The 19382-nt window shown below is 54.6% G+C and overlaps 2 protein-coding genes across 3 annotated transcripts in view; one reads left to right on the top strand and one right to left on the bottom strand.

Annotated features, from left to right (window-relative positions):
• The window catches only part of CCDC33 (coiled-coil domain containing 33), a 101284-nt gene extending 97753 nt beyond the window's left edge, over nucleotides 1-3531 (top strand). The window contains exons 18-22 of the mRNA XM_046007110.1: nucleotides 904-1070; nucleotides 1427-1528; nucleotides 2046-2132; nucleotides 2447-2560; nucleotides 3424-3531. Coding sequence (XP_045863066.1) covers nucleotides 904-1070; nucleotides 1427-1528; nucleotides 2046-2132; nucleotides 2447-2560; nucleotides 3424-3531 — 578 coding nt within the window. The remainder of the gene's footprint in view (nucleotides 1-903; nucleotides 1071-1426; nucleotides 1529-2045; nucleotides 2133-2446; nucleotides 2561-3423) is intronic.
• A 1533-nt stretch (nucleotides 3532-5064) lies between these two features.
• On the bottom strand, nucleotides 5065-16813 carry LOC123944229 (cholesterol side-chain cleavage enzyme, mitochondrial). 2 transcript variants are annotated; one of them, XM_046009137.1, is made up of 9 exons: nucleotides 16495-16813; nucleotides 13429-13584; nucleotides 11659-11858; nucleotides 10640-10843; nucleotides 9821-9978; nucleotides 6848-7014; nucleotides 6528-6606; nucleotides 5886-6083; nucleotides 5065-5323 (listed from the first exon to the last, which is right to left on the bottom strand). In XM_046009137.1, the coding sequence occupies exons 1-9, from the start codon at nucleotides 16761-16763 to the stop codon at nucleotides 5174-5176; spliced, it is 1581 nt and encodes a 526-aa protein (XP_045865093.1). In that variant the 5' UTR covers nucleotides 16764-16813; the 3' UTR covers nucleotides 5065-5173. The 2 variants fall into 2 exon arrangements, with proteins under 2 accessions (XP_045865093.1, XP_045865094.1); XM_046009138.1 differs by having other exon boundaries at nucleotides 5143-5424.
• Between the last annotated feature and the right edge of the window lie 2569 nt (nucleotides 16814-19382).

Raw genomic sequence — 19382 nt, 5'->3', positions numbered from 1 at the left:
CAGCTTGTCCCAGCCCTGGGGGCCTGGCCTTCCAGAAAAATCAGCTTCAGGAACAGAACTGGGGCCAAGGATGCTATCCCCCTACTGAAGCAGGCAGTGAGGGGCTCCCAAAGGTCCCCTGGGCTCCCTTCTCCTGCCAAGAAGCCCCTTGGTACATGTGGGGACAGTGTGTGAGCTGGGCTAGAATGATAGCAGGTCCTGCTCAGACCCGCAGACCGGAGTGAGCAGACAGCCTGGGGAAGAGGGGCTGCCCGACCCCTTCCCAGTACTTCCTCATCTCACCATGTCTTCAAAGAGTTTGCTTCTACCAAACAAGCAGCACTTGTTTTTTCCCTCCACTGACATTAGCCAAAGCCATCTAGAATGGCCAGTCTGAGGTGGCTCTGATGAGGGGGGCGAACCAGGTCCTGCGGTGCCAGGCCAGCCTGGGCAGAGGATTTCCCTGAGCCATCTCTAAGCCCCGCCGGGAACCCCCGCGTGCCCAGCCCCGTGTCAGCCTTCACTGCAAGGGGTACACTTCTAAAGACCTTAGGAAAACTGTGCGAGCTGGGGCTGCCTTTCAGGAACCCCGAGGTCATCCCAGAGTGGGATGAGAGAAGGGAAGGCAGCCTAGTGAGGGCAGAGGCCCAGGGAGTGACAATGGCAGGAGGGGAGAGGGGAGGACAGAGAGAGGTGAAGAGTTAAAACTGACCCAGGATCAACGCCTCGGGGAGTGGTTATGGAGAACACAGGGGTCAGATCCTGAGGAGCCTAGAATGATGACCTGACAGCAGGGAGCCATTGAAGGCTTAGGAGCAGTGGAGGGACAGAAAGGAGCAAAGCGCTGGGGCAGATCAGGCAGATCAGGCCAGGGACAGGGGGCAGGAACGCCTGTCTCGCGAACAGCTGTGGCCACATCCGCAGCCTTCCCTGCGCTCTCTGCCTCTGACCTTCCCCCGGGGCCAACGGGAGAGAACCTGCCTGTGGACCTGTACTCAGTCCTGCTGGCAGAAAACGCCAGGCTTCGGGCAGAGCTGGAGAAGAACCGCCACCCGTCAGCCCCCATCATTCTACAGCAGCAGGCGCTGCCGGTAAGAGCCGCCCACCCAGGCCAGGCCTGGGCCTCCCTGGACAGGCCGCTGGGTGCTCAGCAATCACGTGCAGCACAATCCAAGTTGAAGACCACAGTCAGGAGCTAGGCTTCCCAGGGTCTCCAGTGTGCTTGGAGGCCCGCGGGGTGCCAGCACTCAGGCCCGCCTCTTTCCTCCTGGAGAACACACCTGGGTCTGAAAGCTCCACCTTTGCCCTCCTCTTGCAGCCTGAGAGAAAGCAAGCCCCTAATGGCCCTTGGCCTTTGATCCCTGACCCCTTTGCCACCTGGTTGACCTGCACTTGGACTCCACACCAGCCTCTCTGAGCCTTGGAGCGCACTTTTCCCCCATCCCAGGTGGACCCCAGGGAGTTGGGAGCAGGAGGAGACCTGGCAGAGGGACTGCAAGAGACAGATGGCCCAGGCCACTCCAAGGGCACAGAGGCCCTGCCCGCACAGGTGGGTGCCCCTGCCCCGTTCTACCTCCAAGGCCGCTGCAGGCATCCCTGCTTTATGCAAACCCAAAGACAAGACATTCGGAATTACAGAAGAGGGGTGGGCAGGGGACAGCGGAGGCCATATCCCTTCATCCCAGGACTTACAGGAGGTGAGTTCTGTTTGAAAGCACCCTTGATGCGGGGACATACGGGTAAAGTGCGGGGACAGGGGAGCCCTCACTTTACAAAAAGACCAAGATTCTTTCCTGTGCGCTGATGCTTCCTAGTAAGTTTTATATTTAGAAAATGATATGCAGAAACTCCATATAACCAAAATCCATGGGAAAAACAGCGGGGACCTGCCACCTCGGGTCTACTTCAAGAACGAGGGTTTGGCCCTGGGTCTGAGGCTTGCATGAGGCACCTGAGCTGGGAACTCAGACCTCGTTGGTTTCTGCCTAAGCAGCTCCCGGCCTCCTGAGCCTACACGGCGGCAGTCCCCCGCGGTGGACTGGTGTGAGCTTCTGCTTTGCCTGTAGGATCTTCTTGCCAGCACCTCAGACAAGTTCAACCTTCTGGCCAAGCTAGAACGAGCTCAGAGCCGGATCCTATCCCTGGAAAACCAGGTAGATGACCGAGGCAGAGGTCAGTCAGGCTGGGCGGGCTCACCACTCAGCAGACCTTGACCAGAGTCAGGGTCCAAGTGTGACCAGAGTTGTGGCTCAGTGTGTGCCCAGGGTCGGGGCTCAGTATGTTGTTGGAAGTCAGGGAGGGTCCATCTGGGCCTTAATCAGACTGTCATTTAGCCCTCCCCACCTGCCCCTGGCCTGATGTCTCCAGAAGGTAGCGAGCCCACACAGTCCGGGCTCTGGTTGTCCTGTTTGCAGGGATGAGCCCTGCTTCCCAGCAGGTCCCCATTTGTCCCTCTCCGTGTCTGCAGTTAGAAGACTCAGCCCGACGCTGGGGACGCGAGAAGCAGGACTTGGCCATGCGGCTGCAGGAGCAAGAGTACGGCTTGGGGCCCCCATCAAACTCCGTCACCACTGACCTGCCCGTGAGTGATCTCTCTGGACAAGCTCCGGGGGTTGCAGGCAGCGTGGCTGGCAGCCGCCACCCCCAACCTCAAGTTCCTGGGCCCTGAGAAGAACCGTCCGGGGAGACCTGCTCCCCACTGGAAGTCAGAAGACCTGTGCTCTGTGTCTGCCCTATTACCATCAGGAGCCCTGGCCTGGTCTCCATACCCCACCTGCCCAAGGGGAATAGAAAGCTCCCCCCGCCCGAGACTACCGGCTTCCCACGGGTGGGGGTGAGTCAAGGGAACATGGCTGTGGATGAAGGGCTGCCCCCGCAGGCCTTTCTGGAAGGCTCTGGTGCTGGCTGTGCTTTAGCCCTGGATTTGCTCCCAGGCAGAATCGCTGTGGCCCCGACTGCACTCCAGGGCCCCTGAGGCTGTCCCATGAGCACAACTTCTCAGTCCCCATGGTGCTGCCCACCTGCCGGGGATGGGGGGATGGCACCTGAGAGAAATGCTGCTGGCTTCGTCCGCACAAATAGCTCTGTTCACAGATGCCCTTCCCCCCAAGAACCCAGACCCAGTTCAGCCCCAGACCCCCGAGCCTCCCAGAGCAACCCGATGGCTCCGGCTCCTGAGCCCGCAGGGTTCTGCTCCTTCCCAGGCCCTGGGAAAGGCCTGATGAGGATGGGGAGGGGGGCGTTAGGGAACACAGGCCTGCCTTTGCAAACTCTCCTGCTGAGACCCAGGGACTCTTGGAGAAACTGGGTGGGCCTGCTGCGGTTAAACAGGTTTGGAACCCATAGTGAAGGCATGATCCTGCGAGGCCTTGCCAGGCAAGGTGAACTCTGCCCCCTCACCGGGGGCAGGGACGTACTCACCTCCCTTTGCTTTGCATACCACAGAACTCCTTGGCCCACACCAAGGACCACAGGCGACCCTCGAAGCTGGACCCCCTGATGCCCAGCTTGGAGACTAAGCTCAACAAGCCCTCAAACTCTGAGAAGACCTGAGTCTTAGCAGACCTGAGTAGTTGGAGCAGGGCCCCCTCTCTGTGTGCTGGGGAGTCTCATTCCAAGACCCAGAGGACTGGATTAAATGCCATAGGTCAGTGAACATTCACCTCTTTCCTGGAGTAGGGCAGCTGAGGGGGCTACCTTCCTCCTGCCGGACCCCACTCTGAACCGGGGCCCTCCACCACAGCCCTATAGCCTCCTGCCTATCCCAGAAGCTTCCATTTTAGGAGAGCCAACAGATTTATCTGTTTCTTGGGAATGGAAAGACTTAAAGCCTTCCTGTGGCAATCAATTACATATTAGTGTGAAATATCCCCATTAACTGGGCTAGGCTAAGTTAGCAATATTGCGTCCAAATACAGCCAGGGACAGGAAAGCAGATGGGGCCTCAGGAAGGAGCCCTCCGCTGAGAGTCAGGAGGCCTGAATTCCAGCTACAAGCATGCTGTGTGACCTTGAGTGACCCAAGCAACTTCTCTGGGCTTTTATTTCCCCATCTATCTCATGCAGAGCTTGCCTTCTTTGATGCTAAGGCCCTTTCCCGCTCTAACATTTCTGAGTCAAAGACAACTCAGACCCAGAGAAGAGAAAGGAAGCAGGAAGGAGAAAGAAAACCAATAAGAAAGGATTGCATGGTAGGGAAAAGCAGAAAGGCTCTAAGAGTGGACTCAGAGCCTGCAGATGCTCGTAGAAGAGACCAAGGCCACAGGGCCGCTGTCCTGAGCAAGGTTAACTTCCCCCATCTGCCTGCAGGACTTAGACCTGGCTAGGGAAGGCCAGGAGGGATCAGGCACCTGGTCAGGTCAGGAAGTTACGGAACTCAGAGGGGGTTAAGAGGGCTGAAATTGGGACCAGTGTCCGGCAGTCCAAATAACATACCAGACTTAGCCATGGTCTTCTCACCTACTGCCCAGAGCTTGGACAAGTGGGCACATCCCTAGAACCAGAAGCTGAGGCCTAGAGAAGCCCAGAGAAAGGTCAGGTGGGGCAAAGAAAGTATGCTGGCCTCTTATTCTCTAGGTCAGCCGCCTCACACCAGACCCTCACTCACAGGCTTCAGCCTTAGTCTTCCCCCAGAACTCTAGCTGGGCCTTGGCAGGAAGTCTCAGGACCCCACAGGGAACTCCCACCCAAGGTCCAGCTAATCAGAGCCCAGCAAGAGCCTCACTCCTGCTGTGCGGTCCTTCCTAGAAGCCAGATCGGCCCACACTTCTCAGGCCACCCTATGCCTTCAACAGAAACGAGGTCCTTTGTCCCTCTGCCTACGGCTCTAGTAGCTCCTGCACAGTGGCAACAGCCCACCGCCGGCCTGCCCTGCCTCACCTCTACCCCAGACAACAAAGAGGTTGACCCGACTGGCTCCTGAGCTGCTGTAGGGGGTGGGAGTCCCAGCAGAGAGGGCTTCAGGCACAGCTGCCTCAGGCTCCCTCATTCGTGCTCAGATCCCACCGTTGATCCAGGCCAGGGGGAATCCCCACTGGAGTGATGGAAACCCAGGGGGTCAGATAGAAATGAAAACACATCACGTAGTTCAGTCTTTTATTGCCTTCCTGGGGCAAGTGAAGAGGGGGAGGAGGCGGCAGGAAAGAGAGGTGTCTTGGCTGAGCTGGGCAGCTGACCCCTGAGTACGGACTCTCTTCTCAGAGCTGGTCCGAAGGAGCAGGGGAGGGAGACTGAGGACAGACGAGCTGTCCTTGGGCCTCCCTCCAGCACCCCTGCTGGCTTGGTGGGTGGCAGAGGCGGAGTCCACGCTCTCGAATCACACGGGGGGTGGGTCCTGGCTGAAGGGCCTGAAGGTGAAGAAGATGGGCTGGTCGGGCATCAGGATGAGGTTGAACGTGGTGCCCACATCACAGAGATGTTGCATTTCAACTCGGAAGTTCTCCAGAATCTGAGAAAGAGGTGGTGGGCTTAGAGGAGAGGCTCTCTCCCCTCCAGGGCCAGGCTCATTCACCTGTAGGTGTCACCTGTTGCGTGGGACTCAAGGAGCTCTGAGGGGTCAACCACCAGCTCCTGTTTACCCGGCCCCATGCGTGAAATACACCTCTGGTGCTTTGTCCCCTTGATTCGCCTTAGCTTTGACAAAACCTCGTCCCACCGCACACCCACCCTGTCACCACATGGAGGGAACAGATGGCCAGGGGACACCCCTGGGTAATAAGATTAGCCCAAAAGAGGAGGCAGTAGTAGATCAGCCCAAAATTGTGGGGGAGGAGGAGGGCAAGTCAGGGAGACAGATGTCCCCAGCCCTGTGCTCCCTGGGCTCCGGACAGAAGTGGGAGTAGGAGGGTCAGTGCCTTCCTTCAGGCCACAGCCAGCCCAGGCTGCCTCGATGTCCCCGGTTGGACTCACGTGGATGAGGAAGAGCGTCATCTCAAGTTCAGCGATCCGCCGGCCCACGCACTGTCGCACACCCCAACCAAAGCCCAGGTTCCGGAAGTGGATGAGGTCCTTGTCTTTACCCAGCCATCGGGTTGGGTCAAACTTGCTCGGATTGAAGAAGAAAGTAGGGTCCTGGCCCATGGCATAGGTGGACACCTGCACCAATGTCTGGGGACAAGGTGGGCAGAGGCCTCAGCCTGGAGCATAACTCAGCTCCCCGCTCCGCCCCCCGACTCAGGCTGTCCAACTTCCCAGCACAAGACGCTGCCTGCTGTGTGACCTTGAAAAATGTCCCAGCCCTCCCTGAGCCTCACCCATCCAGTGGGCCTGACCGGAAGACTCAAGGCCGGGGATGGCCCCAGGAATTGTCCTGCCCTTTGCTGAGCCCCAGAGGGCTCCCAAGACCCAGGCAGCCCGTGGGGTAACCCTGGTCGTGGGCAACCTTCCAGAGATCATCACCCACTATGCCCAGTACCCCTGCCCTTGGTTCACACTTGGACTGCTGCCAAGGACCCCAGCCGCCAGCTCCAGGAAGAAAGAGGGGACAGAAACCCCAATCGCCACCGTCTGTGTGTGACTGGCAGGGCCGCCAGCCCCCCTGGCTGCCCTTACCTTGGCGGGAATCATGTAATTCCGAAGAACCAAGTCATTTTCAAGATACCGCTGCAGGGTCACGGAGATGGGATGGATCCTGCCAGAAGAAACATTCAGGGCTGATGCCCTGAGGCCCAGACACCCCGCACCCCAGCCACCCACCCCAGCCACTGCACCCCGGAAGGGATTCTGGAGACAGGATCCCTACCCTTATTTCCTCCCTCCCCATTCCCAGCTGTTTCCCCCAGACTTCTTGCCGCCTGCCACCAATCCCCTCCCTTGTGCCCTGCCCAGGGATCTGGGGGATGAGGAGGGCAGGCAGGGAGGGGCGGGCTTACCTCAGTGTCTCCTTGATGCTAGCTTTGAGGAGCGGGACCAGCTGCAGCATCGCGCTCACATCTCCCTGGGCCTGGCGCCGGGCAGCCAGGACCTCCTCCCGCAGCATCTCCTGCACCCTCAAGCTGCGTGCCATCTCGTAGAGGTGCCACTGCAGAGTCATGGATGTCTGGCGGGGGGTGGGGGCGGGGGCAGAAGAGGACTTTTCACTCCTGGAACGTTTAAACCCATGCTCAACTTTCATTTCCAAGCATCTCTGCCCACCCTCCTCCTCGTATCCAGAGACCACCATCCACAAAGGCAAAACAAAATTCTAAAGGAGAAGGTCCAAAAAAGCCTTTCTCACCCCCAGGGCAGAAATGTCTGAGCAGCGCTTGTCCCTGTCCTCGTCACCAGGGCCCACCTGTTTCCCCAGCCAGTGGAGTCACCCATACAGCCAATGCCTTCTTCCAGAGGAGGCCCGGAGGGCTTTGGAAGCTAAATCCTACTTCTGTAAGGGCTGTAATCCTAAATGATGACCGTTCCACCCCTCTCCCACTAGACCTTCCCCTAAACCTCAGCCTTTGGCTGTGGGAACATAAAATAAAGTGAGGCCCAAAGATACTGAAACCAGAAGCGCCCAACCTTTCTCCCATCGGTGTTGCAGTTAGCATGGGCTTATCCCGAGACGAACCAGCTCAGCTGGGCATTAGGCGGAAGCAGTGACCATTAGCCCTAGCTGGAGGTATGAGGGTCACTGGTCAAGCTCCACAGCCCCAGATTCTTCAGTGGTAGGACTCTAGGTGGAAGCCGCCCTCCCTCTTACAGCCAGGACCTGTCATCTTAGTAGGGATCTTATTTTTGTCCAAGAGGTTTGGACACTCTCCTTCCCTCCAGCAGGCACACTCGGGAAAAAAATGCCAGGTAGTCACCTCTCAGCTTAAAACCCTTACGTGGCCCCAGAAGCTCGTGCGTGACCCACAGGGCCCCCCAACACCTGCCCACCGCTCCCAGCCCCACTACTCCCCTCTGCCCGACATGCACCTCCCGCTCTAGCTGCAGGGATCTACGTGCAGCTCCCAAAGCCCAGAAGTCTTCTCCTGCCATTTCCTCTTTCTAGAATTCCCCTCCCAAACCAGGAAGCAAGGATGTACTCTGTCTTTAAGACTCGGAGCAAACGTGTGTATTTGTCTCATTACCTCCAAGGTCTGACACAAGAGTGGCTACTCAGGAGATACTTGTTTAATAAAGTAGTAAAAAAAAGTTCCTGGCTGTGTGACCTTGACTAAGTGACTTGACCTCTCTGTGCTCCCGTTTTCTCAGCTAACACTGAGGGAGAATAGTAACATATCTACCACTGCCATCTGGGAATACTCAATGAGTTAATATGTGTGAAAAGCTTAGACCCCTGCCTGCCATATAGGACAGGCTTCATAAGTGCTACCCAAGGACCCCTGCTTTGGTGCAGGCGAGCAGTTTGGAAGATGTCTTCTACATTACTGACCAGGTTTAAAATACACTCAAAGGCTCATCTGCAGCCTGTCCCACAGACCAATAGTCCTGTGTTAGAGCACAACACAAAGATGACACCTGGACAAGAAAGTTATTAACATGGGGGATTTGACACCTGCTTCTCCCTGGCCAGAAACTCTCTTGCTCCTCTCTCCTCCTCGACACTTGCCTGGCTATTGGGCCCTACAGCACGGTGACGTGGTCCCTTGGGCGTGGGCTGCCTCCTTGTCACAGGATGGGTCATGTACCCACCAAGCTCCTAGGTTGAAGTCCTAACCCCCACCCCCAGTACCTCACAATGGGACCATATCAGGAGATAGGGCCCTTTACAGAGCGAAGGTAAAATGAGGTCCTGGAGGGAGGGGTCCCTAATTAATAGGACTGGGGTGCTTCTAAGAAGAAGAGATTAGGCCACAGGCAGGCACACAGACCGTGTGAAGACACAGGGAGAAGACAGCCATCCACAAGCCACGGAGAGGCCTCAGAAGAAACCCACCCCGCCACATGGATCTGGCTTCTAGCTCCAGAACGGCGAGAGAATCAAGTTCTGGTTTTTTGGTTTTTTTTTTTTAAATTCCGAATTTCAGTCAATTGGCTTTTTTTTTTTTTTTTTTAGTATTTTATTTATTTATTTGACAGAGAGAGATCACAAGTAGGCAGAGAGGCAGGCAGAGAGAGAGAGAGGGAAGCAGGCTCCCTGCCGAGCAGAGAGCCCGATGCGGGACTCGATCCCAGGACCCTGAGATCATGACCTGAGCCGAAGGCAGTGGCTTAACCCACTGAGCCACCCAGGCGCCCCTCAAGTTCTGGGTTTTAATTCTGTTATGGCAGCCCCTGCACTGATAGCCCCTTCCTCTCTGAGCTATATGGGACCTTTGAGGTCTCTTGTATTCATCTTTATAGTCTCAGTGCCTGAATCCCAACTAATAACTAATAAACACTAAGTAGTTAACCCTCACTCTCACAACAGATGGTATTGGGAGAAGGGAGGTACACAGCCCAGACATTTTGTCATTCCAGAAGTTTCTGGGGTATCGTCCTGCCTGTGGAAAGGACCTGAGGGAGGCACCACAGAGTATGCCTTCAGGCGCTGGGGGTGCCAAGGGGGACTGAGGTCTGGAGTGGGGAGAGGCCGGGGCAAATTCCACTGGCTCCCAGCTCTTCGGAGGGCCTGCCTGCCTTCCTGAATCCAGCGTTCTGCGTTCTCCACCTGTGACTGGAGGGCTTTTCCCTTCTCACTGTGTGACCCCATGCACAACCCCACCACCTACACCTAGATGCTCCCTTCTCACAGACAAAGAGAAAATGGTGGATCGGCCTCAAGGCGAACTCCATGGGTGTTAGATGCGACCTCAGCCTTCTAGGAGATCGATATTTAAGAAATGCAGCCAGGAAAGGGAGACCCACCCCAGGCGACGGGGTGGACTGGCAGGGAAGGGGCCCAGGGCCCAAGAAGGGACAGGATGTGCTGAGGGCCACCTCACCGTGTCCACACCTCCGGCCAACATCTCTGTAATATTGGCCTTGACGTCCTCAAAGAGCAGCTTGTTATTTTTTAGGAGGCGGTGGAGGATACCCGGGTAATTGTTGACGTCTCGCTTCTGCCTCAGGTCCCAGTAGAAGTTCTGGGTGTAGATCTCGGCTGTGCAGGATGGGAAAAGAAGTGAGCTCTGTGCAGGTGGGAGGGAAAAGTGGGAGGCGGTACCAAGGGCTGAGGGTTTGGGGACCCAGCTTTCCAGTGACCCCTTTGCTGAGCTCATACTCTCTGCTAAACCCTTCGTCACCATCTAATACCTGACCATAGCTCTCGGGGGGAAGTGATGCCATTCCCATTTTACAGATAAGGAAACAGAAGTCCTCAAGGGTAGTGACTTGCCCAAGGTCATGGGGGTGTCAGGGCAGAGTGAATTTGACTCCAGGTCTGGCCTCAGCACCACACCCCAGTCAACCTATTTCACACTGCCTTACCTATCTCTCCCACTAAAGTCCCAAGCTGTCACCAAGCACAGCTGTGTCTGAAGCACTGGTCCTTAACCCTCCGGGGATCCTGGGCTCCTCTCGAAGTAAAGAGGAATGGCTCTGATCCTCTTTCTCCAGAAAAATCTAACCATCTCCAATAACCAAGCTTTAGCCCTCCATGGCCAGGGGTTCCAGAACCTCCCCGCCTCCCGTGTCCACCCACCAAAAGGACAGGGGCTTCTTATCTCTCTCTCTCCCCAATCCCAGGCCTGGGTTTCCCACCCTCCAAGGTGGACAGAGCTCTCCTGACTCCCAGACCTGGCTACCCAGGATGCTGTCTTCACCTTTATTGAAAATCACATCCCATGCAGCCACATGGTCTCTCCAGGTCTTGGTCTTGAATAGACGGAACAGTTCCGGGGGGAAGGTGAGCATCGGCACGCTGGTATGGAACATCTGGTAGACAGCGTCAATGAACCGCTGGGCCTCAGGGTCCACTCTCTCCTCCAGCATCCCCAGGCGCTCCCCAAACATGACGTTGGTGATGGCTGCAGAGGGGGGCAGAAGGGCCCCTTCTGAGGGCCGCAGCTCCCAAGAAGCTCACCACCACCCCCGCCAACACACGGGATCTCCCGTGCCCAACCTCAGGCTCTTTCATCAAGAAACTAAAGCCTGAGTCCCCAAAGGCTGAAATTGCAAGGCCAGCGACCACTCACGTCCTTGAGAGGGGCACGTGGAAGATGTGTGGTAGGAAACAGAGTCTCCAGCAAAGCTGGGAAAGGGCACGGGAGGGGCTGAAATGGTTCCCCCCACCCCTCCCCCAGCACCCCGAGCACCCTCTGGGCTTTCCTCCTAGGAAGAGACACAGATTTCTCATCCATAATTGACCGAATTGGCTATTTCCTGAAACAGGTCAGACAGGAGACTAGGGAACACAGCCCTGGTAATAAGCCATTCACAGCCCAGAAGACACAGCGCCTACTGGGTCAGGAATTTGAATGTTGATTTTGTACCAAACTCTGGACATCCCAAATCTGCAGCGACCCCAGGATCCCCATCAAGCCATGAGGCCTTCGCTTGCACTGTTCCCTCTGCCCATACTGTCTGACCTCCTTACCCTATCTGTAAAACTCCTACACATCCTCAAATTCAGATCCTCAGTTCAGATTAACCACCCAGTCCTCCCTTCCCCTCCCAGACCCCGAAGGTCAATGTCCCAGGAGAGAGAGAGGTAGATGATGGATCCAGCAGCTCATCCCAGAAGCCAATGCCAACACTTCTTCAGGGTCTATGCTGGGTCTTCAGGTAGGAGCCTGGTTCTCCCACCCACAGGACCACTGCCAGGTAGACAAAAGCCCCTTACACTCAAAAGCGAAGCGAAACAGATCGTCACTGATGTCCCCTGAGAACTTTCCGGAGCCCTGCTGCTTGATGCGCCGGTGTAGGACTTTGACGAAGTCCTGAGACACTGGATCCAGCAGTGGAATGAAGTTCTTTATGGCCTCTGGGGCCATCACCTCCTGGTTCAGGGCCAGCCGGTCTTTCTTCCAAGCTCCTGACTTCCTGAGAAAACACAGGCCCTCAGGCCCTGACGGTCACAGACCCCACGCCTGGCAAACACAGAGGGGGCTGACTCGGGGGAGCCACAGCTCAGAGCCCACACTCACTTCCACCTGCAATGCCCTGGGCCTTCTATCTCCCAGGTGTTGCCTGGCCTAGGGGAGGGGATAGGGAGAAAGAGGGCAAAGGAGAGCAAATCCCCCATCCCTCCTCCACTCCCTCTGCGGCTGCTGTGGCCAGGAGGTCCTATTCTTAGCGCTTCTAAGTAACTTGCAAATCCTCTACTGTTTGCCTACCTGCAGGCTTGTCCTCTCTTCCCCTGGACTGAGGCTCAGCTCCTACCACTCCAGCGCCCCTCTAGGTCACCATCTCTCCTGCCGTTGCAGAGACACAACTGACCTATCTCTCCTCCTCCACACCCCCAACGTGTCCCATTACTGATGCTGGTGGGGGACCTCAGGTGCCCTGAAGTGGGTTACTGAGAAACTTCAGCTTAAGGCCCACACTCAAAAATAGATCTGTGCAAAGCCCTCTTTGTAGTTTTAGGGCTTTGCTTGTTTATAAGGATGTTATCACAAACCCACCAGAACGGAAACTAGAACTTGACAGTAGCTTAGATGCGCCCACCTGTACTGATAGTAACTTAAAGGACCCGTCGGTCGCTCCTCCCACCTGCTGTCTCCCTGGCCCAGGGGACCGCCAGCCTGACTCCCTTGCTTGCTTTTGAATATGGTCTTATCCATCTTAAATAGTATACTTGTTTTCGGCTTCTTAAAAAGGCTGTCATGATTTGCTTTTTCCACTGATTTTATATTTTTAAGTATTATCTGGATCGCTGCTGGTCACTGAGTCCATTCACTATGACTGGTGTGAGCCCCCCGCGCTCACCCATGCTCACTCCCGTTGGGTGTTTAGCTGGTTTCCTGGGCTTGGCTGCCGGAACAGCACTGTCGCAAACATTCTAGCTCTCGTTCCTGTTCCCATTCCCGGGAAGTCTATCCCTGAGCAGAGACTGCTGTCTGGTGGGGAGGGGAATATCCAAGTGCAGGAGGGAGTGTCCAACCATTTTCTGAAACAACGGCACCAGCCTTCGCTGCCGCTAGCAAGCTACAAGAGCTCTCATCTCTCTGTATCCTCAGCCACACCTGACATGCACACTTTAAATTTTTTTGAGCAATTTGGTGGAATGTGGTATCCGTTACTCTTAAATACGCTGATTTGTCTGCGTTTCTCATTGTCCCTGTAGACTCACGGTGGCAGGACCCTGCCCTACTTGTCACTGTACCCCAGAGCCTGGCACATAGTAGGTGCTCAATAAGATGGGACTTAATGAGTGAGCCAATCAGTGAGAATTTCTCTGGGGCTTTATTTACTCATTACAATCTTCAACCTGAGCACTTCCCTGAAGGCCGGAGGTGTAGTTCCTGGGCAGCTGTTTATGGAGATGGGAAGATGCCAGGAATTTGCCTAGAGGGCGCAGCCAGAAAAGGCAAGGCAAGCCTGGCCCAGCAGTGCCCCTGCCACAGCTCTCTGTCATCTCCCTCCAGCCCCTGGGAGATGGCCCAAGACTCACTTCAACAGGACGCCAAGGGGTCTCTGGTAATACTGGTGATAGGCCACCCAGGGCGGGATGCAAAATCGTTCCGGTGTGGGACCCTCAAACTTAAAGAGGAGGGCCACGTCTTCAGGGTCGATGATATAAACCGATTCCACGCTGCCCAGCTTCTCCCTGGAGGAACGGATGAGAAGGGCTATGGCGGATTCCAGGAAAGCCAAGCAGGCCCTGGGCAGGACCGGTATAACCGCCTCAGGGACTAGAGCACAGGGCAAATGGTTCTGGGAATGGATCCTCCTTGCTGTGTGACCTGAGGCAAATTGTTCACCTTCTCTGAGTCCCAGTTTCCTTTTCTATAAAATAGGGATACAGGGTTGCTGAAGGACCAGATGATAAAGTCTGTGCACATGACCCTGCGAGGGCATTCTGCAAGTTCCAGCTTTTGCTCTTGGTCCCAGGAGCTGTTGTCCTAGCAGGCCACGTCCCCAGGCAGCACCCCCTCCCCCGAGACTCCTGCCCGCAAGGACCATCAAGTCCTCCCTTCCATGCTTCTCTTCCTATGTATCTACACCCTCAGCACCCTCCCCCATCACACCCACTGCAGAGCTCAGAAACAGCATGGTCATGCCCCTGGAGTGGCTCGGTGTAGACGGCTTGGTTGGCAGTCCACACACCCGGCCAGCCAATCCCTTCTAGGCTCTAGGATGGAAATGCTGGGAATGGCCACCCTGCCTCTCCTTGGATTCCAATAAACCACCTTGCCTCTATTCAAACAAAACCACAGTAAAGCCTCAGGCCTCGAGGACAGGTACATGTCACAAAGCACTTTGTAGACGGTCTCTGCGGGGAAACGACAGAAAAGTCCACTTCTCGTGTGCTTCTGCCTTTTGCGTAAGAAAGTTAATTCAAGATATACTGTAAGGTAAAATGTAAAAACATACAGGTATAAGCCAAGTTCTCTCCCCTCCCCCTTCCTCAAAGGGAGGGAGGGAGGGAGGAAGGAGTGAGGAGGAGAGGAAAGGAGGGGAGAGGAGAGGAAGAGGGGAGAGGAGAGGAGAGGGGAGGGGAGGAGGGAGAGGGAGAGTGCTCTTTAACCACTGACCCATTAAGCCCCAGCCTACCTTCCCAAGTCTCCTTGGGCCTCGTCCATGGCCTCCCAGAAGTTCCCTCAGTGTTTTTCCAAGTGTCCTAACACCACTCTCTCCATCCCCCCACCCAGCTCAGCAAAATCCTTGAACGGCTATTGTTACTACCAATTCCAACTCTGGGAATTAGCCCAAGGCAGTGATCTGACGTGTGCGATGGATAAACAAGGTGTCTAATAGCAAAATATCCCAGAGCAGGCTAGGTGTCCGCTTTACAGGGCTGGCTTCAATCAAAGGGCTTAGCCACACTACGGACTACCATGCTGTCTTTTTAAAATCACATTAAAGAGCAAAAAGAGGAAAGAAGTCATCTAGATGTCCTTGTGGGACCCCGCCAAACAGCATACCTCAAATATTCACATTCTCTATGCTACATAAATATTATCAACATCGAGATTCCATCTGACTGCAATTTCCATTTGCACTTGCCCCTATTTTTTCTGAATTGTTTAATCACACGTATTCAGAAGTTTATAATTTCTGAGCCATGAGTTAGAACAGAACTCTGACACTGAACTAGGAGTCAGACAGTTAGGGTTCCGAAAATAGCCCTGGCTTTGCCCTGATGAGCTGCGCGACCTTGGCAAGACCCCTCTCCTTCCCAGCCTCAGTTTCTCCATTTGTAAAATGTGAGTACTGAACATCAAATTCAAGGACGTGACAAGAGGCTCAGATGATAGTGACTCAGAAAACAGAAAGGGGCTTGATAAAAGAAGGAGTTCCTACCAGAGGGAGAAGAAGCAGGGGAAGAGGAGGAGGAAAGAAGGAAGAGGAATGAAGGAGAAGGAAGCAGGAATAACAAACCATCTCCCGGAAGTGAGAAGCCACCTTCTCCCAAACCTGGCACTCAGCCCGGGGTCTCCCTGCCTCCGACCAGCTGTAGGAAAGACACTTCCGATTTCCAAAGGGCTTGTGGGAAGGGGAAGGAAGAAGAATGACCAGCTGGACCCTTAGGAAACACTCCTGTCCTCCCACCCCAAGCCCACCAACAAGCCAGCCAGCATAACCCATCAGTGCCCTTTCCCCACCTTAACCCTTTCACGTAAAGTAAAACGCACTGTCCCTCCTGGTGTCCCCTCCCTGCCCCCAGCTGACACTTCCACCATCCCTTACCCCTTACGTGTCCCCTCAGAACAGAACTCAGGTATGGCTTGAAGCTTAAGTACCTGAGACCCCCCGCCCTCAGACCCCCGCCCCATTCAGAGGCTAAATGACCTTTCTGTGTCCTTCCTCCTGGCAGAAACCAAAGCAGATGCTTGGAAAGTTGGAGCTCTAGCCAGGCCGAGTGGAGGGGACAAAATCAACTGTTCCAGTTCTGCCTGGGGCTGAGAAGGGAGGCCAGCATTCCAGCGGGACAGGGATCTAGCTGGGCGACAGGGGCAAGAATGCCCACCTCTCCGGGCCTCAGTTGCCTCTGACAGTGGGGGTGACAATTTACCTTCCAAGGTGTCTTGAGGATAATGGCTGTAGGGACACAGAGAACAGAGCTCTCTCTCACCACCTCCCCCCAGGAAAGCTTCAGAGGGTGTAGGGCCTGAGCAGCAGTGAGGCCTCGGGGCTGGGAACAGAAATCACTCTCTGGGAAGCCTTCTTCCTTCTGCCACCGTCCTCAGGCATGAGAGAAATCAAGTCAGCAGTAGATAAGAGCAGGGGCACCTGGGTGGCACAGTCAGCTAAGTGTCCGACTCTTGATTTTGGCTCAGGTCGTGATCTCAGGGTCGTGAGATCAAGCCCCGTGTCGTGCTCCATGCTGGGCATGGAGCCTGCTTAGAATTCTCCAACTCTGCCCTTACCCGCCCTCTTTAAAAAAAAAAAAAAAAAAAAAAGAGTAGACAAGAGGCTGGAATGGAGGGCCGAGCCTTTGGGGAAGAGGAGTCCAGCAAGGCTTCCCAGGCCCCTCTACCTCCCTATCCCACCAGCCCCACACTGCCAGGCTTACCTGTAAATGGGGCCATACTTCTGGAAGTTCTGGACCTGGTGGTAGTGGATTTTCTGTGAGCCCATCTCCCTCCAGAAATTGTACAGATTTAGCCAGCCATTGTTACCAGGGGTGGGGATCTCACTGAAGGGGCGAGGAATCTGAGTGGAGATACTGGCCCCCTCCCCAGTGGGCATCTTGGGATGCCCCGGACCCTCCCGCATGGTGCTCAGGACGGGCGGGCAGCCTTTGACCAGGACTGAGCGAAGAGGAAGCCCCTTGGCCAGCATGCTGTCCCCCACGGCGGCTGCAACCCCTGCTCGCACCGCAGCGGGTCTGCCAGGGTGACTCCGGCCCTGGGCTCCCAAGGTCCAGCTTATAAGCACCAGCTCAAGGCTAAGTGAACTGACAAAGCGGTCCGCCTCCCTCCTTCTCCTATTGGCTCCAGCCCACACACAGCCCCTCCCAGACTTGGGGTGCCAAGGGTCCGACTGGGATTTCTGCCACCAGAGAGACTTCCCAAAGCACAAAGAGACACCCCCCCCATCTGTGTCCTTACTGTCAGCCCCAGCAGGCCCCTGAAGTGGCCAGGTTTGTGCCTTTCCTCTGCTGGGGCCTCCTGCTGCTGCCTGCAGTGGGACGCAGCCACTGGCAGACATCCCTCAGGACAGGCGGACAACCTGGGGTTAGGGGTGCTTATGAGGGGCCCAGAAGGAGGTGAGAGCCACCATGCAGCTCTCGGGCAGCCCTTTCTTATAATAGATGATAGATACATAGATCCGTAGATATAGAGACAGAGATGATTATAAACTGTTTTTAAATAGTTCCCCGATTTTTTAAAATTTAAATTCGATTAACATAAAAATGTATTATTGATTTCAGAGGTCTAGTGATTCATCAGTCTTGCATAACACCTAGTGCTCATTATATCACGTGTCCTCCTTAATGTCCACACCCAGTTACCCCCACCCCTCCTTAATGTCCACAACCTGGTTACCCCATACCGCTCCTTAATGGCCACGCCCAGTTATCCAGCAACCCTCAGTTTGAGAGTTTCAGAGTCTCTTAAGGTTTGTCTCCCTCTCTGGTTTCCTCTTGTTTTATTTTTTCCTCTATTCCCCTATGATCCTGTTTTGGTTCTGAATTCCACATATCAGTGAGATCATATGATAATTGTCTTTCTCTGATTGACTTATTTCACTTAGCATAATACCTTCTAATTCCATCCACATCATTGTAAATGGTAAGATTTCACTTTTTGATGGCTGAGTAATATTCCATTGTACATATGAACCACATCTTCTTTATCCATTCACCTGTCGGTGGACATCTGGGCTCTTTCCATAGTTTGGCTATTGTGGACATTGCTGCTGTGAACATTGGGGTGCACCTGCCCCTTCAGATCACTACATTTGTTTCTTTGGGATAAATACCCAGCAGTGCAATTGCTGGGGCATAGGATCAGTTCTCCAATTTTTAAAGTTCTACTTTTTCTGCTTAGAAAAAAAAAACAAAACCACAAAGGCTGTATTTTCTGAAAATGTTTAAGTGGCAAGTATTGTTATCATTATTTTTTAAAATACTACTATTAAGAAATAAACTAAATTACAGTCAAGGTTGCTCATTGTAGAACACTAAGGAAAAGGAACAAGAGAAATCAAAATCTCCCAAGCCTCTAACATTGAGTGAAAGAACCCGGCAGAAGGGCAGGTGCTGTGGGACTCCTCCCCAGTGTGGGAGAATTGGGGAAACCAGCGTGTGGTGTTAGACGCACCCCTCTTGGAGTGCAGGTGTTCATTAGGTGTCCGACTCTTGATTTCGGCTCAGGTCATGATCTCAGGGTCCTGGGATGGAGCCCCGTGGGAGTCTGCTCGGGCGCTTTCCCTTTGCCCCTCCCCCAAACACACGCGCTCTCTTTCTCAAATAAATAAATAAATCCTTTTTTTTTTTAAATCTCCTCCATGTCTTAAAAAAAAAAAAGAAAGAAAGAAAATAAACGTTTCTCTTGTGGGGTAATGACCAGGGCAGGGCATGAGAGAACTTGCTGGAGTGCTGGAAAAGCTCTCTGTCTTGACCTGTGTATTTACATATGTAAAAATTCACCCGACCTATACATTTGTAATATTTGCATTTTATGGAATATGTTACTGCAATAAAAATGTAAAAAAAAAACAAACCAAACCCTTTCTAACACTCTTTTTCCTATAAAAAAACAATGGGCCTTTCCAAAGAGGACACGGCCTCACCAGGTAGGCATTAAACCCAGCTCAAGCTCCAGGGTCACTCCCTCTCCCTAAGGTAAGGAGGAAGGAGAAGGAAGTCCCCTGGATCAAGGGAAAGCAAATAGTCACTAGGGGCAGGGCGTGCTCCCCCAAGCCTCCCCAACCTCCGGCCCGCCGCCTGGGCAGCCTTGGTCCCCAGAAGCTGTATGGGTCACTGCCCCCTGGCTGGGAAGGGGCAACAGGTCTCCCAGTGGGTCCCAGCAAGGGTGACAGCACACCCAAACCTCTGTCCACTGGCCCAGGCGGCAGCCAGTGGCCTCTCCCTATATATGGGGCCGATGAAACTGGTTCCAGCTTCCGTCAAAACCTGCTGGACATCCAGGTGGGGCTGCCCAGACACAAATGCTCCCAGACTGGGTTTTTTGAAGACTCTCTCACTGAGGACTCTACACTCCACCTCAAGGCAGAAGCCGGCAACTCCCTTTTCCAGCATCACTTGGGTCAGGAAAGCAGGCAGATAGCTGGGACTCCCCCAGTTAGAGCCCCCTCAGGAAATTTTGGTTAAGAAGGCAGTGGCAGGAAGAGGGGAGCGCCATGCTGCGGCATGTGTGGGGGCGGAGACCTCCTGGCAGACGGGGGCCAGCTGCAGCAGGGGACCCGGGTGGGGAGCCACTGGCATGTGATTCA

This window comes from Meles meles, chromosome 6, assembly GCF_922984935.1.
Source record: "Meles meles chromosome 6, mMelMel3.1 paternal haplotype, whole genome shotgun sequence".
Taxonomy (NCBI): Eukaryota; Metazoa; Chordata; class Mammalia; order Carnivora; family Mustelidae; genus Meles; species Meles meles.
The sequence above is the reverse complement of the archived record's forward strand: the minus strand, read 5'-3'. Positions and strand labels throughout refer to the sequence as shown.

Excerpts from the sequence above, each read along its gene's own strand:
- LOC123944229 (XM_046009137.1), bottom strand. The coding sequence starts at position 16,763 with ATGCTGGCCAAGGGGCTTCCTCTTCGCTCAGTCCTGGTCAAAGGCTGC. Across the intron at positions 10,844-11,658 it reads GTTTCGCTTCGCTTTTGAGT|CCATCACCAACGTCATGTTT; the intron begins GTAAGGGGCTTT and ends CCCCCTCTGCAG. Across the intron at positions 7,015-9,820 it reads TGGCCGGAGGTGTGGACACG|ACATCCATGACTCTGCAGTG; the intron begins GTGAGGTGGCCC and ends ACCCCCCGCCAG.